The sequence below is a fragment of the Pelophylax lessonae genome (genome assembly GCF_965119305.1).
Source record: "Pelophylax lessonae genome assembly, chromosome: 11".
Taxonomy (NCBI): domain Eukaryota; kingdom Metazoa; phylum Chordata; class Amphibia; order Anura; family Ranidae; genus Pelophylax; species Pelophylax lessonae.
Window position 1 is genome coordinate 148,962,913 of NC_138778.1, and position 24,268 is coordinate 148,987,180.

General features: G+C 48.1%; 1 protein-coding gene across 1 annotated transcript in view; it reads left to right on the forward strand.

The window, feature by feature from the left end:
* Positions 1 to 8,079: 8,079 nt before the first annotated feature.
* Positions 8,080 to 24,268, forward strand: part of PGAP3 (post-GPI attachment to proteins phospholipase 3) — a 31,968-nt gene continuing 15,779 nt past the window's right edge. The window contains exons 1-5 of the mRNA XM_082271335.1: positions 8,080 to 8,251; positions 22,025 to 22,122; positions 22,405 to 22,557; positions 22,640 to 22,702; positions 22,803 to 22,864. Of these exons, the coding sequence (XP_082127461.1) occupies positions 8,086 to 8,251; positions 22,025 to 22,122; positions 22,405 to 22,557; positions 22,640 to 22,702; positions 22,803 to 22,864 (542 nt within the window). The 5' untranslated portion in view covers positions 8,080 to 8,085. The remainder of the gene's footprint in view (positions 8,252 to 22,024; positions 22,123 to 22,404; positions 22,558 to 22,639; positions 22,703 to 22,802; positions 22,865 to 24,268) is intronic.

Sequence of the window (24,268 nt, forward strand, 5' to 3'; positions counted from 1 at the left end):
GGCGCAAAGAATACACTTTATTGAGTATATATAATATGTATAAGAACATTGCATTAAATGATGGTTAATGGAAACTGGGAGGGTGAGGGAGAGGGAGAACAGTCCCCACAATCCCAAAACTTACATAGTAGCTCTGGCAATGACTGGTACTGGAGGTGGAGGCATAGACCCAGGTGCCTCCCACGGGAGCTGAGAGCGCATAAGGCCAGCGGACAGGGCAAAAAACGCCACACACAGGAAAAATTGTAGGTAGAGGTAATTTCAGAAATACTGGTAGCAGCATACGAGAGTATATCTATATCGAATAAATAGAAATTAGAAGTAAATGAGTATGTACTATATAGAAAAACATGGTATTACTTACAGTGGGTACGGAAAGTTTTCAGACCCCCTTACATTTTTCACTCTTTGTTATATTGCAGCCATTTGCTAAAATCATTTAGGTTCATTCTTCTTCCTCATGAATGTACACATAGCACCCCATACTGACAGAAAAACACAGAATTGTTGACATTGTTGCAGATTTATTAAAAAAGAAAAACTGAAATATCACATGGTCCTAAGTATTCAGACCCTTTGCTCAGTATTTAGTAGAAGCCCCCTTTTGATCTAATACAGCCAGGAGTCTTTTTGGGAAAGATGCAACAAGTCTTTCACACCTGGATTTGGGGATCCTCTGCCATTCCTCCTTGCAGATCCTCTCCAGTTCTGTCAGGTTGGATGGTAAACGTTGGTGGACAGCCATTTTTAGGTCTCTCCAGAGATGCTCAATTGGGTTTAAGTCAGGGCTCTGGCTGGGCCATTCAAGAACAGTCACGGAGTTGTTGTGAAGCCACTCCTTCGTTATTTTAGCTGTGTGCTTAGGGTCATTGTCTTGTTGGAAGGTAAACCTTCGGCCCAGTCTGAGGTCCAGAGCACTCTGGAGAAGGTTTTTGTCCAGGATATCCCTGTACTTGGCCGCATTCATCTTTCCCTCGATTGCAACCAGTCGTCCTGTCCCTGCAGCTGAAAAACACCCCCACAGCATGATGCTGCCACCACCATGCTTCACTGTTGGGACTGTATTGGACAGGTGATGAGCAGTGCCTGGTTTTCTCCACACATACCGCTTAGAATTAAGGCCAAAAAGTTCTATTTTGGTCTCATCAGACCAGAGAATCTTATTTCTCACCATCTTGGAGTCCTTCAGGTGTTTTTTAGCAAACTCCATGCGGGCTTTCATGTGTCTTACACTAAGGAGAGGCTTCCGTCGGGCCACTCTGCCATAAAGCCCCGACTGGTGGAGGGCTGCAGTGATGGTTGACTTTCTACAACTTTCTCCCATCTCCTGACTGCATCTCTGGAGCTCAGCCACAGTGATCTTTGGGTTCTTCTTTACCTCTCTCACCAAGGCTCTTCTCCCCCGATAGCTCAGTTTGGCCGGACGGCCAGCTCTAGGAAGGGTTCTGGTCGTCCCAAATGTCTTCCATTTGAGGATTATGGAGGCCACTGTGCTCTTAGGAACCTTAAGTGCAGCAGAAATCTTTTTGTAACCTTGGCCAGATCTGTGCCTTGCCACAATTCTGTCTCTGAGCTCTTCAGGCAGTTCCTTTGACCTCATGATTCTCATTTGCTCTGACATGCATTGTGATCTGGAAGGTCTTATATAGACAGGTGTGTGGCTTTCCTAATCAAGTCCAATCAGTATAATCAAACACAGCTGGACTCAAATGAAGGTGTAGAACCATCTCAAGGATGATCAGAAGAAATGGAAAGCACCTGAGTTAAATATATGAGTGTCACAGCAAAGGGTCTGAATACTTAGGACCATGTGATATTTTAGTTTTCTTTTTTAATAAATCTGCAACAATGTCAACAATTTTGTGTTTTTCTGTCAGTATGGGGTGCTATGTGTACATTCATGAGGAAGAAGAATGAACTTAAATGATTTTAGCAAATGGCTGCAATATAACAAAGAGTGAAAAATTTAAGGGGGTCTGAATACTTTCCGTACCCACTGTACATAGTGTGAGTAGAAAATTGAAGAAATTAAATAATAAATTAGAATGACTGAGAGGTAGTTTTAGGATTGTGGGGATTGTTTTCCCTCTCCCTCCCCCTCCCAGTTTCCATTAACCATCATTTAATGCAATGTTCTTATACGCATTAATTTGTTTATAGACATGGATCATACACCTACTCTTGAAGAAGTGGCGAATTTAGTCCACGAAACGCGTCAGTCTATGGATGTAATGATTTTATTCAACTACCTTTTTACTATTATCCAATTGCCATGCTGGTTTCTTTGAAGCTGTTTTGGGGGTTATTTATCCTTTTATCGTCTGGCGACGTACACCTACGTCGCCAGACACTCCCCTTTCTCGGCGGCACGCGCGCACCGCTAGAGGCTCGCTCCCGCTGTTTTCAGTCACAGCGGGAGTCGGACCAGGGGAGGAGAGGCGGTGATCATCGCCGCTGCTCTTCCCCGATCGTCGGGGAATCGAGTGTGGAGATCCGCCCGCTTGTGTAAACAAAGCGGGCGGATCTCCTAAGTGACAGGCAGTGACAGATTGCAGGGTTCAGCATAGCTGAACATGTGATCTGTCCCTGACTCACACAGTCACCTCCCCCCCCACACGTCAGTAAGCACCAGGCATACATTAACCCCTCCCTCTCCAATAAAATTAACCCCTTCCCTGCCAGTGTCATTATTACAGTAACAGTGCATATGTATAGCACTGATTACTGTAGTAATGTCACTGGTACCCCCAAAAGTGTCAAAAATGTCAGTCAAGGGTCCGATCTGTCCGCCGCAATGTCGCAGTCCCGCAAAAAAAAATCGCAGATCGGCGCCATTACTCGTTAAAAAAAAACCACCAAAAATGACAGAAATCTTTCCCTTAGTTAGTAAACGCAATAACTTTTGCGCAAACCAATCAAAATACGCTTATTGTGATTTTTTTTACCAAACATATGTAGCGGAAAACAAATTGGCCAAAAATTTTAAAAAAATTAGATTTTTACATTTTTTTTTTGGGGGGGGGGGGGGATTTCATATAAAAAAATGTGAAAAGTATTGTTATTTTTTCAAAATAAACGCTCTTTTTTTTGTTTATAGCGCAAAAAGTAAAAATCGCACAGGTGATCAAATACCACCAAAAGAAAGCTCTGTTTGTGGGAAAAAAAGGACGTAAATTTTGTTTGGGTACGGCGTCGCACGACCGCGCAATTGTCCGTTAAAGTCGCACAGTGCCGAATCGTAAAAAGTGGCCCAGACGTAAGACAGCAAAATCCTCCGGTGGTAAAGTGGTTAATGTATTACTGTAGCACTTTGACAGCGCAACACAATTATTTTGTTTATTGCTTTTATCTGTATGTGGGAGTTTGGTGAGTGCTGCTGTCACATACTTAATTGATGTTAATTGGATTCATAAGATCGTTAGTTTTTTTTTTTTTAACCCTAAGAGCAATCAATACTTCTTTTCCAATGATTAGCTGATGACTATACTCCTATGTAATGAAGGACTGAGGGTATGGTGTGTTGGGTCATTTGGGGTAATAAGGTATTTGCTTTTTCCTGCATGAGCAATAGCGCAGGTATGCGACCATAATTCAAAGATAATATTATAATTGTCCTGTACCTTATGGGCCTATGACAGTTCTTAGTTCTTTTAGTTTGTGTTTATGCTTTTATATTGTATCTGAGAAATATGTGTATACATGTCATGTGCTGTTGAAGTGTGTCTCCCCACTTGATTTGTCATACTTATTGATATTGCTCACAATAACGTTATCTGTATGATGTACAAAAAAAAAATATATATATATCAATGTGCTTCTCCCCAATACTTACCTGAGTCCCCTCTCGATCCAGCGATGTTCTGGATCCTCTGTCCTCATTGGCTCCCTCTGCTGTCAATCACAGCCAGTGAGCAAACGAGGAGAGAACAGGGGGCAGGGCCGAGGCACAGCTCTATGTGTCCTATGGAAGCATAAAGCTAGGCTCAGGAGTGAGCACACACCAGTGCCCCCTATAGCAAACGGATTGCTATTGGGGGCACTGGTCAAGGGGGAGGAGACATGAGCGGCGATGGGGGACACGAGGAGAGGGGGATCAGGACTGCTCTCATTAACCACTGCACAGAGCAGGTAAGTATAACTAGTTTTATATATAAAAAAACAAACCTATAATATCACTTTAACCACTTAACAACCGCTCCGCCGCAGTTTTCCTGCAGCAGGTCGGCTCTGTCCCACGAAATAACATACGTGCCCATTCGCCACAGAGGAAGCCGATCAGCGGGTCCTGCGTCTGCGATTGCTGCTGGGCACCCGCGATCACTCCCCATGGAGACAGAATGGCAGTCTGTTGTTGTAAATATGGCAGACCGCTGTTCTGTCAGTAATGAACATAGGGACCCTGTGTTCCTCTTTTTTAGGAACACAAGTCTCTCTGTTCATGCAGAAATTCCACCCCCCCCCCCCCCAGTTAGTAAGCACCCCCTGGGGACACATTTAATCCTTTCATCGCCCCTGGTGTTAACCCCTTCCCTGCCGGTGTCATTATTACAGTAACAGTGACTATTTTTAGCACTGATTACTGTAGTAATGTCACTGGTCCTCCCAAAAGTGTCAAAAACTTCAGTTAGGGGTCTGATCTGTCCGCCGCAATGTCGCAGCCCCGCAAAAAATTACTGATCGCCGCCATGACTAGTAAAAAATAAAAAATAAATAAAAATGACAAATCTTTCCCCTAGTTTGAAGACACAATAACTTTTGCACAAACCAATCAAAATACACTTTTTGGGATATTTTAAAAATATGTAGCAGAATACAAATTGGCCTAAAATGATAAAAACATTTTATTTTTACATTTTTTTTATTGGGAATGTTATATATTTTTTTCAGAATTGTCGCTCTTTTTTTGTTTATATCGCAAAAAATTAAAATCACACAAATGATCCAATACCAAAAGAAAGCTCTATTTTTTGGGACAAAAACGGACATCAATTTTATTAGGGACAGCGCAATTGTCTGTTAAAGCAACGCAGTGCTGTATCTCAAAAAAATGGCCTGGACATTAATGGGGTAAACCTTCTGGTCCAGAAGTGGTTAATGAGGAAGTAAACTCTGCTTTTTTTTTCTTACCTGCGAAGAAAAAGGCATATTGTGCTAGTATGCATCCCATACTAGCACATTATGTGACACTTATCTGCAAACAAAGCCCTCGTCATCCCTGCTGGAGGCCGCATCCACCTTTGTCCTTCCGGGTCTGCGGACTCCAGCTGTGTGACTCGCCAGAGACGCAGGGTGACTGGCAGGAGCCGCTGGTCACGGCACAGGGCTCTGAAGAAACGGCATAGGTGGCTGTTCCTTCAGAGTGCATACGCCGATTACGTAGCGTATTATACAGTAAATATCTTCTAAATGGTGCAAGTTTAGGAGATATTTACAGTATCTATAGGTAAACCATATTATAGGCTTAGTTATTTGGTACAAACAGAGGGAAGTTTACTTTAATCTTGAAGTTGGGTGATGATGCCCTGCACTCTGTGTGTCCTCAGCAGGGCTGGTGCAAGAATTTTTGACATCCTAGGCGAAACCTTATTTTGCCACCCCCCATTGGCTCCGCCACTGACTCCACCCCCTTCACCCTGTCCGTGAATATGGTAGAGGTGGCGGGGAAGGGAGATTTTTGAAGCACCATTCCACATATTTCTTCAGAGAGGAGAGGAGGGGAGGAGGAGAGGGCGAGTAGGAGGGAGGGGGGGGGGGAAGAGGAGAGGAGGGGGAAGAGGAGGGAGAGGGGAGGAGAGGGGGAGGGGGGAAGAGGAGAGGAGGGGGAAGAGGAGAGGAGGGGGAAGAGGAGAGGAGGGGGAAGAGGAGAGGAGGGGGAGAGGGAGGGGAGAGGAGGGGGAGAGGGAGGGGGAGAGGGAGGAGAGGGAGGGGGGGGGAGAGGGAGGAGAGGGAGGGGAGGGGGAGAGGGAGGGGAGGGGGAGGAGAGGGGAAGAGGAGGGGAGGGGAAGAGGAGGGGAGGGGGAGAGGGAGGGGGAGGGGGAGAGGAGGGGAGGGGGAGAGGGAGGGGGAGAGGAGGGAGGAAGAGGAGAGGAGGCGGAGGTTGGGGGAGAGGAGGAGGAGTGGGGGGGAGGAGGGGAAGACAGGGGGAGAGGAGGGGGAGAGGAAGAGGAGGGGGAGAGGAGGTGGAGAGGAGGAGGGGGAGAGGAGGAGGAGGAGGGGAAGACAGGAGGAGGAGGGGGGAGAGGAGGGGGAGAGGAGAGGAGGGGGAAAGGGAGGGGAGGAGAGGAGGGGGAAAGGGAGGGGGGGAGAGGAGGAGGAGTGGGGGCGAGAGAAGGAGGAGGAGGGGAAGACAGGGGGAGAGGAGGAGGAGGGGGAGAGGAGGTGGAGGAGGAGGAGGTGGAGAGGAGGAGAAGGGGGAGAGGAGGAGGAGAAGGGGGGGAGGAGGGGAAGACAGGAGGAGGAGGGGGGGAGAGGAGGGGGAGAGGAGGGGAAAGGGGGGGGAGGAGGGGGAAAGGGGGGGGAGGAGGGGGAGAGGAGGAGGAGTGGGGGGCGAGAGAAGGAGAAGGAGGAGGAGGGGAAGACAGGGGGAGAGGAGGGGGAGAGGAGGTGGAGAGGAGGAGAAGGGGGAGAGGAGGAGGAGAAGGGGGGGAGGAGGGGAAGACAGGAGGAGGAGGGGGGAGAGGAGGGGGAAAGGGGGGGAGGAGGGGGAGAGGAGGAGGAGGAGTGGGGGGCGAGAGAAGGAGAAGGAGGAGGAGGGGAAGACAGGGGGAGAGGAGGGGGAGAGGAGGTGGAGGGGGATAGGAGGTGGAGGGGGAGAGGAGGAGAAGGGGGGGAGGAGGGGAAGACAGGAGGAGGAGGGGGAGAGGAGAGGAGGGGGAAAGGGAGGGGGAGGAGTGGGGGGCGAGAGAAGGAGGAGGAGGAGGGGAAGACAGGGGGAGAGGAGGAGGAGGGGGATAGGAGGAGGGGGATAGGAGGAGGGGGAGAGGAGGTGGAGGGGGAGAGGAGGAGAAGGGGGGAGGGGAAGACAGGAGGAGGAGGGGGGAGAGGAGGGGGAAAGGGAGGGGGGAGAGGAGGAGGATGAGGGGGAGAGGAGGAGGAGTGGGGGGCGAGAGAAGGAGGAGGAGGAGGAGAGGAGGGGGAGAGGAGGAGGAGGGGGAGAGGAGGTGGAGGGGGAGAGGAGGAGAAGGGGGGAGGAGGGGAAGACAGGAGGAGGAGGGGGGAGAGGAGGTGGAGGGGGAGAGGAGGAGGAGGGGGATAGGAGGTGGAGGGGGAGAGGAGGAGAAGGGGGAAAGGGAGGGGGGAGAGGAGGAGGATAAGGGGGAGAGGAGGAGGAGGGGGAGAGGAGGGGGATAGGAGGTGGAGGGGGATAGGAGGTGGAGGGGGAGAGGAGTGGGGGGCGAGAGAAGGAGGAGGAGGAGGGGAAGACAGGGGGAGAGGAGGTGGAGGAGGAGGGGGGAGAGGAGGAGGATGAGGGGGAGAGGAGGAGGAGTGGGGGGCGAGAGAAGGAGAAGGAGAAGGAGGAGGAGGAGAAGGAGAAGGGAGAGGAGGAGGATAAGGGGGAGAGGAGGAGGAGGGGGAGAGGAGGAGGAGGAGGAGGAGGGGGAGGGGAAGACAGGAGGAGGAGGATGAGGGGGAGAGGAGGAGGAGTGGGGGGCGAGAGAAGGAGGAGGAGGAGAAGGAGAGGAAGAGGAGAAGGGGGGGGGGAAGACAGGAGGAGGAGGGTGAAGGAGAAGGGGAGGGGTGACAGTCTTCTGGGTGAAATGATGGCAGGTGTTATTCCACCTGTAAGACTGAGGACATCTAGTGGTGGAAAGGAGGTACTGCAGAGGCTGCATTGGGGAGTATTTATTTATTTATTTTTTTTAATGTCTATAGGATAGTATAAAAAGAAATGAATAGCTCGCAGATTTAAGTCAAAATGCGCCCCTCCCGCTTTGGTTGGCGAGTGGAGCCGTCTTTGGGTAATTCGAGTCCTGACACTCTTCTGGGAGGATGGCCGGAACCATTGAGCGTACGCCCCGTTCCTGCGGGGAAGGTGTTGGCAGACGGACACAAGGCGGAAGCGGCAGCCGAGAAGGCTCCCCGGTCATGGCACCGCTCCTTGTGCTGCTCCTGGCCGGGGTGGTGAGTGCATCCCGCGGGGACCGGGAGCCGGTGTACCGGGACTGTGTGAACGCCTGTGAGCAGAGGAACTGTACCGGGAGCCGGCTGCTGGACTTCCGGGCTGAGCAGCCCCTCTACATGAGACTGACAGGTAAGGGGGCCCTCTAGTGGCAGGGAGAGCACAGTGTATGGGGGATGTGGTGCAGTCAGGGATCCATTCCAGTCATAATGTCCCATGTCTGAAGACTGCAGGCCTCCCTGAGGTTCATCCTCCTCCTGGCTGGTTCTATAGGGAAAACATGTCTTCCCTGCACTAAGATAAATAAATATCACAGTAAGTCCCGGTTCACACTGGGGCGACCTGGTCGCCGTAGGTCGCCTCTTCCATAGAGAAGCTGCGGACCCGTTCTAATAGGAGTGACACAAGTCGCTCCGACCTAGAAAAAGGGTCCGGAGCTTCTTTGGGGCGACCCGGAGGCGACCGTCATAGACTTCAATGTTATGAAGTCCGTGGCGGCCGCTCCAAGGTAGCAGCGCGCTGCTCGCACCACGACCTCGGAGGTCGCGGTGCGAAGTAGCGTCGCCCCCTATGTGAACGGGGGCTAATTGTACCAGGGCTGCCAGGGGGGCCCGGTGTTATATCAGAATACCGCTACCTATCAGATTATACAACCAGAAGTGACGTTGGGATGAAAACAACTTTACTGCGCATGTGTCATGCTTTCCAACATGGCCGCTATGCGTTCCAATGGGTTTCCTAATGTGACCGAACACGAAGCAGCTGCGGACATCTTCTTACACCCACACAACTCTTCAATTTTACATTTATTTTAGCAGTAAACTCACCTTATAGACTGAAATAGACTATTTCACCGCAACCGAGTGAAATAGTCTATTTCACTATATAATCAGGGGTGTACCAAGATGGCCGTCGCCACCTTCTACCTGCAGGTCTCTTGATATCATTGAATACGATAATAATAGAAATGTGAGTATAGCGAGAAACCTGCAGGTAGAAGGTGGCGACGGCCATCTTGGTACACCCTGCACTGCTCAGCGACAAACTGATTATATAGTGTGTAGCACAGGGCTTGACAAATTTGCCTGAAATCTAGGAGCCAGCTAAAAAAGTTAGGAGCCAGTTTTTTTTTGTTTTTTTTTTAAACAAACAACCAAGCTTTATTTCCAAAAAATAACATAGTAAATTTACACATAAATACAAATAGAACCTCACTCTCCTCTATAGCGCAATCGGATGGAAACAGACCGTCTGTCTCTTTCCATCCAATGCCATCTGATCCGATCCACGGGATGGATAGAAAATAGAACGAGGGGGGGAGAGATTGGCGCAAACGGACTGAGCGGGTTGCTGCAATGGGCTATGATGCGGGCAAATGGTGAAAGTCTGGTGGGATTGCTAGTACACTTTGCTGGCTGCCGGCTTGTAGAGGGTGAAGCAACCCTGTATGGATCCAAAAAGAGAGAGAGAGAGGGCCAGGCGCCGATCTAAGTGCAGCAATATAGGCAATTTATTGGACACACATGAAGAATGTTACTCACAAAGGATGTATAAAATCAGGCATCTTAAAAGCAATAGGTGATCTCTGAAGTCACTTCCAGGGTGGGCTGTCCGGTCAGGCTGTGGCGCTGATGCTGTGGAGGGTAAGCGGCGATCTCCTGTTGCGAGGCAGGGGACGTGCTGATCCTCAGCGGTGGTGATGCAGCGTGGACACGCCGGTCGGGTTGCCGTGACGTCACTTCCGAGACACCAGGGAGATAGAACGGCGACGCGTTGCGGAGCTCCGCTCCTTCTTCAGGCCGTCGCCGTTCTATCTCCCTGGTGTCTCGGAAGTGACGTCACGGCAACCCGACCGGCGTGTCCACGCTGCATCACCACCGCTGAGGATCAGCACGTCCCCTGCCTCGCAACAGGAGATCGCCGCTTACCCTCCACAGCATCAGCGCCACAGCCTGACCGGACAGCCCACCCTGGAAGTGACTTCAGAGATCACCTATTGCTTTTAAGATGCCTGATTTTATACATCCTTTGTGAGTAACATTCTTCATGTGTGTCCAATAAATTGCCTATATTGCTGCACTTAGATCGGCGCCTGGCCCTCTCTCTCTCTCTTTATAGAAAATAGAACCACCATCCGTCTGCTTTTGGCGGACAGATGGCGGCAGATTACTGCTCCATAGAGGAAAATGAAGGGTCCGATCAGGTCTGCCTGAGAAACTGACAGGCGGACCTGATCAGACAGCCTGTGTGAAAGGGGCCTTCAGCTGTGGCATGGCGATGAGGAAAAAAAAATCTATATAATTTATTTTATTTTTTTATTTTAATAATTAGAAGAAAAAAAAAGAAAAATTATTATTTTTTTTTTTAATAATTAAAAAAATAAATAAATAATAACCACACTCCCTGTCCACTTACCTTTTAAGCAAAGGTAAGTGGACAGGGAGATGAGGCCTGCAAAAACTTCCCTCTCATCTCCTCTTGGGGAAGGAGATGGACAGGCAGGGGAAACAGTCATTAGTTACTGCTTATGAAACTACCGGCCACCACAAGAGGGCGCCAGTTCCTCGTTCTCTCACTGAAGAAGGCCGAAAAGCAGCCGCCTCAATTATCGGATGGCGCGGTAGTCCGTGCACTCGGGGAGTGGGTTGGGGGGCGCAAAAGGGACAGGACACCTCCTGCAGTGCACCCCAGGCGCCAGGTCACTAATTCTAGTCGCCTATGCGACCTGGCGCCCGGGGTTTGTCGATCCCTGGTGTAGCACCCTCCTAGGTAGGTGCTAGAGGAAAATCGTATATTGGCCCTGTCTGCTTATCAGGGGGGCTGGATCTGTTAGCTGCTATCACATGCCTCCAGGTATGGCCTGTTGAGTCTCCCCACTGTATCCAATGAGGGATTCTTCTAAAGGAGTCTTGTTGGACAGTGGAGGAAACCTAGCCAATAGCACACCAGGGTTTATGACTGTCCCAGTGGTGGGGGTTTGCCGCAGTGCACCTTGGGATTGGGAATAAATCTGTGGGGAGCATGTGACAGGGTGTCTTTTGGCTGGAGCAAGGTCCCAGGAAGAGGCAGGCGGCTATCTCTCCTCCTTAAGAGTGAGGAAGGTGGTCCAGGCAGTCGGCCTAAGGACCAGAGGTTGAGCTGTGCTGCAGAGGATCCAGAGTTGCTGACCGAGTGGAACTGCTGTGCAGAGATTTTCAGTCAAAGTGTAAGTACTCAAGATCTGCCTAGGAGAGGGGACCACTCCAGAGTGGTCAAAGGGGATCCAGGAGCCAGCTAACCAGGAGTGTACAGTAAAGGGGGTGCCAAGTAGTGAAGCCCTGAAGAATAGGGGGTAAAGAGGGCGCCACTGAGGGCCCTGAAGTGTTTCAGCAGTACAGTCTGCACTGCCAGTCAGCTACCTCAGGAAAGAGTACCTTGGGGAGCTTAAAAGACTTTTCCACAGTCAGAGGTGAAGTCCAGTATCTGGCCTAACTGAGGCCAGCATCAGTGAAGCGTTAACCAGCATCAAGGAAGCGCTGGTTAGCGCCATGCAGCGTTTTTCTGTGTCCCTGCCTAATTGTGCATAGTTCAGTTGTTGGAGTATCCCACTTCTCCCTTCTCCTAACCAAGTTCTCAAATAAACCCTAAGAAACTGGACTGCTTCTTGTCTGAGGTGCTCACACTTAAAAACATTCTCAAAGGTACTGTTGTTGCTAACGGTAACCCAGGGGGACCCAGTGCTACAAGTGAAATAGACTATTTCACTCGGCTGTGGTGAAATAGTCTATTTCAGTCTATAAGGTGAGTTTACTGCTAAAATAAATGTAAAATTGAAGACTTGCGTGAGTGTAAAAAGATATCCCCTGCTGCTATTGAAACGCATAGCAGCCATGTTGGAACGCATGGAGCATGCGCAGTAGGTTGTTCTCATCCCAACGTCCCTTCGGGTTGCAGAATCTGATAGGTAGCGGTATTCTGATAGACCACCGGGCGTCCCGAGGGGCCTGGCCGCCCAGGCCCAACCAACGAGATTGAGTTGTTGCTGCTGTAGTATTTAGCAATTGCTAAAGCCGGACGGGCGCATAGTAAGCTGTTGCAGCCGAAGGGATGTCTCTTTGCTGAATACATGAGGCCATCTGTTTGCTGGATTGGGATGTCTCTTTGCTGAATATATGGAGATGTCTCTTTACAGGATTGGATTCATTTTCATATATTAAATCAGAGTTCCACCCAAAATTTGAACTTCCGCCCATTTGCAACCCCCCCCCCCCCCTTCAGTGCCACATTTGGCACCTTTCAGGAGGGAGGGGGGAACGGGTACCTGTTTTTGACAGGTACCCTTCCCCACTTCTGGGAAACGGTGCAGGGGCGCCGTCCCTTGGAAATTTGGCCTCCCCTCCTCCTTCCTTCCCCCACCGCCAAGCCAATCCAAAAGCGCAGCAGGGACCCACCCATGAATCCCCTCACCGGCAATGGCGGCGGCATCACCCGACAGCCGATGGACTCCAGGATAGGTAAGTGTCCTAATATTAAAAGTCAGCAGCTACAGTATGTGTAGCTGCTGACTTTTAATTTTTGGAGGGGGGGGGACTCTGCTTTAAGTTGTAAGACTGTTAAAAGAAAAGTGGGTGCACTGAAGGACTCGGTGGGAGGGCTAGTGGGCAGATTTGGTGGGACTAGGGCATGTTTGTTGTCAGGCCCGGAGGGGCACAGGCCTAAAGCTGTGTAAGGGGCCCCAACATTTCTGATGGCTGCCCTGCTTGTATCACCTCCCCACCCCCTGTATATGTACCTGAGCCCCATCTGGATCCAGTGCTGTGCCCGTCTTCAGCCCCCCTCTCCTCTCTGCTTGCAGAAAATGAAGGAATGGCTGGCGCTCTGATACACTGGGTAACAGCTACTGTGGAAGCAAGATATCAGGCCAGTGCATAGCAGAAAAAGAATGTATATGTAGAGGCATTACCTACGTAACGGTATGTGGGGTAAAGTCCATAAATTGTAAAGGAGATGAGCTGTGGGGTGGAAGTAAGCACGAAGGGCCGGCTCAGCACAAAGGGCCGGCTCACAGGAGTCAATCTGTAGACAGGGTAAAGAAAAGAACAAGCGAAGCGCCCTTAAGTGCAATTCGTTTAATGAGGAAAAAAACATACAGTGTGAAGTAACTCACTAGACGAAAGGAAATGAAGGCTCAAGTGCAACGTCCTGGGGTCAAGCCGTCCAATAGCTGGTGCCGGGAGAGGAGAAGTTGGTGCTATCCGGTGGATGGAATGGCGGGGAGATGCCGGCTCTCGCTTCGCCGGGACCGGACTCTCGAGGCAGGCTGTTTCTCAGCGTCGACCATGTGACGTAGGCAGGGTCAGCGTCGACCATGTGACGCGTCGTGTGCACCTTGACCTTGTTCTTTTCTTTACTCCTTCTCTGCTTGCAGAGGCAGCTCTGGGAGCCATTGGCTCCTGCTGCTGTCAACCAAATCCTGTGAGGAGAGGCTGGGGCCAAGCCACGCTGTCTATGGACTGGCATGTGCTCCTCCATAGAAATTGGCTTCCTACAGAGGAGCCAAGATCTCTGGCGGGGGGACCCCAGAAAAGGGGGTTCAGGACCGCTCTGTGCAATACCATTACACATACCAGGTAAGTATAAACCTGTTTATTTTCATTAAAAAAAGAGCTTTGAAAGCCCCTTTAAAGTAGACCTTAAGCCAAAACTTTATTATTTTAGATAAATGAAGAAAGAGGTTATAACCCTTCTCAGGTATTTTTTGTCATGTGTCCTGTAGCCAAGAACAGGAAGTGAGAGACAATCCCTCCAAAGTGAAGGAATTCCCGGTTGTCCTTAGGAATGAGCTCAGGCATGTTCAGATTCTAGGCACTCCTCACCCCATAGCCACGTGTGTACAAGCCCCTTGTACATATGGGGTGGAGAATGCCTCGGCCACTTATTATTGGCCAAGTACAGTGACAGCGTTGTGTTGGGATCGCTCAGGTGGGTTTAGACTAGGATCCAAAAATAAACAAAGAAATCGGATAGGCTGCACACCCACACAGATTATCAATCCAATCAATTTTATTACAACATCATAAAAGCACTGCGTGGGTACAGGCAGGGTGTGCAGCCTATCCAATGTATTTGTTAATATTGTGACTGTGGCAGGGCGTGCACCCCACCTCATGGAGTCTATGTTCGGACCTGGGGTCGACACAACTAATCAATTATGAAAATAGTTGTCAACTGTTTTCATAATCGATTATCTGGTCAGCCGATTAGTTGGGCCTGCATACAAAATGCATTATTTGTTTACATATACATTGCAGCTCCCATGCAGCTCAGTACATGTCTGAAGACACAGTGCAGCACACATGCAGCTCATTACACTGTCCATACATGTCAGTAATGCCTTGTTTCCACTGAGCGGTACGGTTCGGTATGGTATGCAATTTTTGCTGTTTCCATTGTCAAAAGTTGTAAATGTTATCCTAATTCTGAACTGTACCGACCACTTTTTTGGTACCCTTTCTTGGGGTACCAAGCACATTAGTACCGTACCAACAGGGTGGAGCTACACTGTTGAGGTACTGTTGGCGGTGGAAACGCAAGCCTGATCAAGGTGTACTGTACGGAACCGTACCGCTCAGTGGAAACGAGGCATAAGTGCCTGACAACTTGTGAATGTGTGAGAAACAATGCCTCATGGGACATGTAGTTCTGGGCAAGAAGTGAGTGGTTCTAAAGGCAGAAGTTTCTTTTACTTTGCTATAGGGGGCACTATATACTATACTTTGCAGCTTGCTATAGGGGCTCTATATACAATACTTTGCAGCTTACTATTGGGGCACTCTGAAGGCAGGAGGAGCCAGAAGCTTCGTGGGGGACCCCAGAAGAGGAGAATCAGGACTGCTCTGTGCAAAACCATTACACAGAGCAGGTAAGTATAACATGTTTGTTAAATCATTTGATGCTGCCATAACCCCGGTATTTAACCTCAAAGTACCGACATACAACTGAGGGGGGCGGTCTGAAAGTGGTTAACTAAATTATACAACACACTTTTTTTAAGGTTATTATCTGATTAATCAAAACAGTAAGCTAGTGTCCCATTGGAAGATTTTCCCCCTCTATTCCTATCCTGTAAATTGGACAGGCAGGGTGAGTTTCCCTAACGGGTACACAACAGCGATAAAAACCTCAAAGTAAAACACAAAAATATCTGTGCTTAGACTAACTGGAAAATACTAAAAAGCCGCTAGCACATTTGCTGGTCACAAAAAAAAAAAATATAAAACAGAAAATTCAACACTTTTCATAAACATTGTACAAAGCAAAATGAAGTCCTTTTCCCTAAGAGAGGTAAGTAGAAAGTAGACATTACTGAAAGTGGCAGCAGAGGAGATACACACTGCAGATCTGGGTGTGCTTATGGGAGAGTCATCTCTGGCATGGTTAGAAGGATTTGTAAGAAACCATATGTGATGGGATATCAGAGGAATGGGACTGCCCTGGGAGCTGCCTAAAGGATCACATATATGCGTGTTTAACCCTCTGTAATAGGGGATCAATTACTTTTGGTAAGAGGCTGTGCGTGGCAGTCTCTAATCTGAAACTATGTTCCTGTATACCCTGCTGAGCTGCTATCTGGATCTATGTTCCCCTTCACCCTGCTGAGCTGCTTTCTGGATTTATGTTTGCCAGGTCAAATCGCATGTGAAATTGCAGCCTATTGCCGGCAATGGGAGAGTCTTGATTGGTGTGGCACCACACAGATTTCCAAAAGTAGTTCCTGCACTACTTTTGGCGACTTCAGGGGCAATTTCAATAGACATCTGTGCATGAAGCTGTACAGATGTCTTTGAAGTCGCCCCCGAAGTCAGACTAAAATGCGGCTTTGAAATCGTGCAGAATGAACTCTCACAATTTCAAAGCTGCATTCAGTGTGAACGAGGACTTAACCACATGCCGACCGGCTAACGTGCTTTTACTGCAGCAAGTCGGCTCCCCTGTTCCAAATCACATACCTGTATGTTCTGTCATGCAGGGGCTCAAGGGGGCGGGCAGGCTGCTAGAGGGGGAGCCAATCAGCGGGTTCAACAGACCCAATGTCTGCCAGCCACCCCCGGTCGTTCCCGAGATGCACAGAGCAGCGGTCTACCTATGTAAACAAGGCAGATCGCGCTTCTGAAAGGGAGGAAGAAAGATCTTGTGTTTCTGCAAGATGGCCTCATGTATGCAAGCCCGAACTCCGATATCAGTCTTCCCCCAGTGAGAGAAACCCCCCACACAGGTAGTAAGCACTCCCAGGGAACACATTTCCGTGTCATCCGTGTCTCTGCAGTCTTTTGATGCTGCAGTTTCCCAGACTTAAATCAGATCTAGGCATGGCTGGATGTATGTGGACGTGCATTCTTTTACATCATGCTACCTCCAATTTGTCACATTTAGATTTGAAAAACCAAAAAACACACAGACCTTTCCGATTTTCTTTTTTGGATAGACTCGGGCAGGACTGGATGTACATCCGCCTGGCCATAGACGTACACAGAACCCTATAACACACTTTCAATGCTCCCTCCTCCAATACTGCTGCCCTCTTCTTCCAGGTCTGGAGTCTTCCATCTTCACCATTGGGCATGCACGCTAGAATTGTTTTGTTCTACTACCCGGCCCTTACTCTGGGCTTGTACACTGTTGCACAGCTGCTGCAGTCGGTGTATGGTTACAAATATCTGGCAGGGGGAAGAGCTTTTATGGCAGAAGAGATATACAAGGTCTCTCCTATTATAAAAAAAAAATAAATCTACCTGCTAGACAAGCCTTTCTCACCTTTCTAGCACTAAGAAGCCCCTGAAAAAGTTTTTAGTTCTCAGCGGAGCCCCTGCAAAAATTATTAGATTGACAACTTATGGTACATTTGTAGGGATTCATAGAGTTTTAAATCAAAGAATAAAATGAATAATAATAATGGCCAGAAATGTAATAAAAATTGTAGTGCCCAGTTATGTTCATAGGCAGGAGATCAATCCACCACTGCTCTCCTCTCAGTTCTCAATTTTAGAGACAAAGGCCCAGTAAATTCTTCCAAAAACTTGTATACTCCAGCATGGCAGCTGTGACGGAACCAACCCGTACTTCGCTTCCATCAGTATGCCGCTTCCCCCGGTTTGAACATAGATATCAGATATTATAGCCTCACCATACAAGACTAGCTGACAAATGGCTTGTATGAAAATGGAACACTTTATTTGAAAACTCACAGAGAATTTATACTACACAACCAGGTGAAGCTGATCACATTATCATATGCAAACGCAACTGTATACAGAAATATATTTAACACTATAAACAATAAGTTAGCCACCTGAACATTCAGGGATCTTCTTCCAGGTCAGACTTGCCGGCATCGAGCTCATAAAGTACAATACAGGCGGTCCCCGGGTTACAAACAAGATAAGGACTGTAGGTTTGTTCTTAAGTCAAATTTGTAAGTCGGAAAAGGTACATTTTTTTTTTAAGTTTAGCTACCAAAAGAATAGTTTTTACGTTTTTTGGATAGTAAAGGGAAAGGTTCATCCCTGTACCATTTGTTTTGCTGTCTGTGCCCCTGTTCAGAAGATTACACCTAATTTTCTGTCCCTATGACAACTGTATTTTGGACATTTTGGGTTGTTGTGGAAACAAGGATTAGTGATAAAGCTTCAGTGGAGACCCCTATTTTCCCATGAGAGCTCTTATAGGACAGAATTTCTCTTCCTAGGGCTAGATTTCTCCTCACTTCCTGTTGTCTCTCTTCGTTTTTTAAGTTGGATGTTTGTAACCCGGGGACCGCCTGTACACATTATTATAAGTATGCACAAGTCCGCACAGTAGTTTGCTAGCAGACAATAGGTGTGCTAATTAGCACAATTAACAATGGGTGAAAGTCAAGGTGTGAGTTGATGCGATTACCATCTGCGTTTTCTGAGTTTCCCAGTGTTGAGCAGAAAACCATAACGCCTTCAGAAAATAGCAGGAGACCCCAGTAGCAGACTATCCGGCTCCTACCTACAATAGTCTGAGGCAAAGCTCATACATTAATTCCATTCTATCAGAAGGATGGAACAATGTATCATAGATTTCTTGAGGGATATTGTTGATAAATATTACTGTCCCATTCAAAGTAATCCAAACCACATTCTCAGTGTTCATGATTTGATTTGTCCTTTTTCTCTGTCACCCTGTGCCCCTAATTAGACACAGGGTGACTTGCACATAGTGGGGACCAGGGGAGCTGAGACAGGGGTTTCCCAAGGTAAGCTGGGTTCCAAGGGCCCCCCGCCCAGTGACTCCTGTCACATCAGCGATAGATTGGTGGATTGCCCACAACCTTCCCTACTCAATCCAGAACCGAAAAAAGAAAAAAAAAGGTTTGGGCTGTAAATGCACGTTAAATGCATAACTTATTATCATTAGAATCTATAGGCGTGATCCATTAAAACTGAAGAGAATAAAAATAGCACACGATTGTAGTTGCATCCCACAGCAAGCGATCAGAATTCTTGTTTGTTTGGTTCCCATTAGTCACAGCGAAAGTTCTTCACTTATTTTCTATTCTCAGTTTTCGCTGCCTCTCCTCTACACTGAAGCCGGTCATGGGACCAGACCAGAGCGGCTTCAAAATAGGTAAGTATCAACATCTTTTCTTTTACAGGGTAGATTGAATAGTGTTAGAATGGGGATGGGAGTAGATTTAGGCTTTGTTAGGGTTTAACTGGAATGCCATTTTAAGAGTGTGGGCTCTTGTGAGAGTTAAGGGCCCCGCTGCCAGCAAACTCATATCTGTACCTCCACCGGCCCATGTGCTAGTTAGGGCCTTTAAAATGTAGCCATGCCATACTGTTTGTCTCCCTCAGTGCTTTCTTTAGAGCAGGGTTGCCCATCCTTTTGACCTTCCTGGGCCACATTGGAAGATGTGGAATTGTCTTGGGCCACACATAAAGTACACTAACAATAGGGATAGCTGATGAGCAGTTCTTTCTGCGGCTCTCAATGGGTCGGTGCAGCTGCCAGGCTCATTCACTATATTGACAGGCCGCTGCTGGCCACACCTATTCATGGCACTCTACACAGTAATCGATTACATGCTCCGATTGCTACTGGACGCAGGAAAAGTGTGTCCAGCAGTGATCACCGCAAGTAACCGCTGAGAGCTGCAGAGGGCCTAAGGCTCGGTTCACACTACGTTGCTCCGACTTAGGGGGCGACCTGTGAAGTCGCGTGCAGCGCGACTTCGGCATGACTTGCACGGACTTCATACAATTGCCTATGCAAGTCGCCCCCAGGTCGCCCCGAAGTCGTACAGGACCCTTTTTCTAAGTCGGAGTGACTTGTGTTGATCCTATTAGAACGGCTCCTGTACCGCACAATGGGAGCGTGACGGACCGCGACTTGTCAGGCTGACAACCTTGATTAGCCTGACTAGATGTTTACCCCGTCTTTTTCTTGGTTAAAATACAGTGGGTACGGAAAGTATTCAGACCCCCTTAAATGTTTCACTCTTTGTTATATTGCAGCCATTTGCAGTTCATTCTTCTTCCTCATGAATGTACACATAGCACCCCATACTGACAGAAAAACACAGAATTGTTGCAGATTTATTAAAAAAGAAAAACTGAAATATCACATGGTCCTAAGTATTCAGACCCTTTGCTCAGTATTTAGTAGAAGCCCCCTTTTGATCTAATACAGCCAGGAGTCTTTTTGGGAAAGATGCAACAAGTCTTTCACACCTGGATTTGGGGATCCTCTGCCATTCCTCCTTGCAGATCCTCTCCAGTTCTGTCAGGTTGGATGGTAAACGTTGGTGGACAGCCATTTTTAGGTCTCTCCAGAGATGCTCAATTGGGTTTAAGTCAGGGCTCTGGCTGGGCCATTCAAGAACAGTCACGGAGTTGTTGTGAAGCCACTCCTTCGTTATTTTAGCTGTGTGCTTAGGGTCATTGTCTTGTTGGAAGGTAAACCTTCGGCCCAGTCTGAGGTCCAGAGCACTCTGGAGAAGGTTTTTGTCCAGGATATCCCTGTACTTGGCCACATTCATCTTTCCCTCGATTGCAACCAGTCGTCCTGTCCCTGCAGCTGAAAAACACCCCCACAGCATGATGCTGCCACCACCATGCTTCACTGTTGGGACTGTATAGGACAGGTGATGAGCAGTGCCTGGTTTTCTCCACACATACCGCTTAGAATTAAGGCCAAAAAGTTCTATTTTGGTCTCATCAGACCAGAGAATCTTATTTCTCACCATCTTGGAGTCCTTCAGGTGTTTTTTAGCAAACTCCATGCGGGCTTTCATGTGTCTTACACTGAGGAGAGGCTTCCGTCGGGCCACTCTGCCATAAAGCCCCGACTGGTGGAGGGCTGCAGTGATGGTTGACTTTCTACAACTTTCTCCCATCTCCTGACTGCATCTCTGGAGCTCAGCCACAGTGATCTTTGGGTTCTTCTTTACCTCTCTCACCAAGGCTCTTCTCCCCAGATAGCTCAGTTTGGCCGGACGGCCAGCTCTAGGAGGGGTTCTGGTCATCCCAAACGTCTTCCATGTGAGGATTATGGAGGCCACTGTGCTCTTAGGAACCTTAAGTGCAGCAGAAATCTTTTTGTAACCTTGGCCAGATCTGTGCCTTGCCACAATTCTGTCTCTGAGCTCTTCAGGCAGTTCCTTTGACCTCATGATTCTCATTTGCTCTGACATGCATTGTGATCTGGAAGGTCTTATATAGACAGGTGTGTGGCTTTCCTAATCAAGTCCAATCCGTATAATCTAACACAGCTGGACTCAAATGAAGGTGGAGAACCATCTCAAGGATGATCAGAAGAAATGGAAAGCACCTGAGTTAAATATATGAGTGTCACAGCAAAGGGTCTGAATACTTAGGACCATGTGATATTTCAGTTTTTCTTTTTTAATAAATCTGCAACAATATCAACAATTCTGTGTTTTTCTGTCAGTATGGGGTGCTATGTGTACATTCATGAGGAAGAAGAATGAACTTAAATGATTTTAGCAAATGGCTGCAATATAACAAAGAGTGAAAAATTTAAGGGGGTCTGAATACTTTCCGTACCCACTGTATTTTAACCAAGAAAAAGACGGGGTAAACATCTAGTCAGGCTAATCAAGGTACAACATATCTGGGTACTTCCTCAAAATTATTCTCATGAAAAATCCTACATCAAAATAACATGTATATAACTGACAATTTTCTTCAGAACATTTGAAATTTCATTTTTACCACTATTTTACACCTAATAAAAAACTTTGTAAAAAAAAAAAAAAAAAAAAATCATTCTTATGATAAGTCTTTTAAGGCATAGGGAGGTGTTTTCTACATTTGGTTCAGTAGAATAGGAACTCCGGTTATATAACTGCTGCACAAAACTCTTCGGTGCAACATAGGTATTGTACATTCAAATTCCTTTGTTGTGAAAGGATTGTATAAATTACTGCAATTTTAGTATAAACCTATTTTCTTTTTTTTTTGGCTAAGGATTGGAACCTGATAGATGTTAACTGCTGTCTGTGTTCCTGTTTGAAGGATTTGTCCTGACTTCCCATCCAGCTGACTATTGTCATTGAACTTTCTTCCCTGTTGAAGTTATGTTGAGGTGGTGCATAGTAGGTTCATGAACCAATATGGACGTAGGGAGTATTGATCAATGGCAAAGAACAAAGGACTGTTCATTTATGTAGGTGCCTATAAAGCCTGAAGGTATAAATGGCTGCTGTAGATGGTTCAAAGTGCAAATCCCTTTCTGAAACTGTTTGTTGCAATAGCTGATATATCTAGGATTAATATTACAAATGTCTGATACGTAAATAATAACCAGATGAGATACATCCAGTGGAATGTTTACTAGTATCATCATCTATTTTTGCATCTGGCTTTTCTCTTTCTCCAGGCTGGGTATGCTTGGACGACTGTCGCTACCAGTGTATGTGGGACACAGTTTCCCTTTATATTAAAGAAGGATATTCTGTCCCCCAATTTCACGGCAAGGTACGTTCTAATACTAGAGTCTCCATACACAAAGTTATTTTACTTTAGATCTTTTAATATCTAAAGATTCTTTGCTGCATGTTGTACCTCTAGCTGATAAAGCCTGGAAGTTTAAATGATTTGCTTCCTGATCAGTTGTTTTGAATTAAAATTTTACATGATATTTCTCAATTCGCAAGGGTAAAGATAGAGATCATAGACCAATAGTACCTTACCTTAACCTTCTTTTTTTTTTTTTTTTTCTTTTTTCCTGGTTTGCCTCATCTACTTGACCTGTGGCAGTGGCCATTTTCCCGATTCCTGTTCTTTCAGGAGCCAGCATCTGCCTTGGCCTCTTTTCTCAATGGCCTTGCCAACCTAATGATGCTACAACGTTACCGCGCCTCTGTTCCTACTTCCTGTCCTATGTACCAAACATGCCTCACCTTTGCCATGGTATGCCAAATTTGTCTGTAAGTATGTGTTTTTGACCTTTTCTGTTGATATGGATTAACTTAATTTTGACTGTATTGTTCAGGTCTCCATAAATGCCTGGTTCTGGTCTACAATTTTTCACACGAGAGACACTTCAATTACTGAGGTAATGAGTTGAAGAACATGGCTTGCACTTGTTTGTGCATTGCATGTGTGCAGTGTTCTGTCAGTCTGCATCCTGCCACATTCACTGTCTGTCCCTGCAGAAAATGGACTACTTCTGTGCCTCGGCAGTCATTCTGCACTCTATCTACCTGTGCTGTATGAGGTGAGTGAAGAGGAGGGGAAAATCTTAAACTGGTAATTGCCATTTTATAAATGTAGTGAAAAAAATAAACCTTTTCTGTGTTCAGAAGTGTAGTGTTTTCATATTGCAAACACTCTCTTTATTGTTCAATCAGGAGCTCTCTGTTGTCTCCCCTACTGTAGACACCCATCTTTGCAATCCTATTGTAAGTGCTTTCCCTAGTCTGCCCTGATGCAGGCATTCTTCTTTCCTTCCTTTTTTTTATGCTGCAGGTATTCCCTCTACCCCTTTCTAACATTTTACAGGTACCCCATATGGTGACCTGCCCCCCCCCCCTCTATCATATAGTTGCTCTCTCCTCCCCTCCAATATTGCCAGCACTCTCCCCTCACCTACAGGGTTTTACTGACGCCCTCCCATTGCCCCCACGCATCAACACCCTTCTCTCGCTTCCAGGGTTTCCTGCTCCCTCCCCTCGCCTCCAGGGTTTCCTGCTCCCTCCCCTCGCCCCCCCCCCCCCCCGCTTTTCGGCCTCTTTCCCCTCACCCCCCCCCCCCCCAGCTTTTCCGCCTGCTTCCCCTCGCCTCTGCTGTTGCCTACTTCCCCTCGCCTCTGCTGTTGCCTGCTCCCTCCCCTTGCCCCCCAGCGTTTCCGCCTCTTTCCCCTTGCCCCCAGCTTTTCCGCCTGCTTCCCCTCGCCTCTGCTGTTGCCTACTTCCCCTCGCCTCTGCTGTTTCCGCCTCTTTCCCCTTGCCCCCCAGCGTTTCTGCCTCTTTCCCCTTGCCCCCCAGCATTTCAGCCTCTTTCCCCTCGCCCCCCCTAGCTTTTCCGCCTGCTTCCCCTCGCCTCTGATGTTGCCTACTCCCTCCCCTTGCCCCCCAGCGTTTCCGCCTCTTTCCCCTTGCCCCCCAGCGTTTCCGCCTCTTTCCCCTTGCCCCCCAGCGTTTCCGCCTCTTTCCCCTTGCCCCCCAGAGTTTCCGCCTCTTTCCCCTTGCCCCCCAGCGTTTCCGCCTCTTTCCCTACGTCTCTGCTGTTGCCTGCCTTTCTCTCCAAGCCTCTGCTGTTGCCTGCCTTTGTCCCCAAGCCTCTGCTGTTGCCTGCCTTTGTCCCCAAGCCTCTGCTGTTGCCTGCCTTTGTCCCCAAGCCTCTGCTGTTGCCTGCCTTTGTCCCCAAGCCTCTGCTGTTGCCTGCCTTTGTCCCCAAGCCTCTGCTGTTGCCTGCCTTTGTCCCCAAGCCTCTGCTGTTGCCTGCCTTTGTCCCCAAGCCTCTGCTGTTGCCTGCCTTTGTCCCCAAGCCTCTGCTGTTGCCTGCCTTTGTCCCCAAGCCTCTGCTGTTGCCTGCCTTTGTCCCCACGCCTCTGCTGTTGCCTGCCTCTGTCCCCACGCCTCTGCTGTTGCCTGCCTCTGTCCCCACGCCTCTGCTGTTG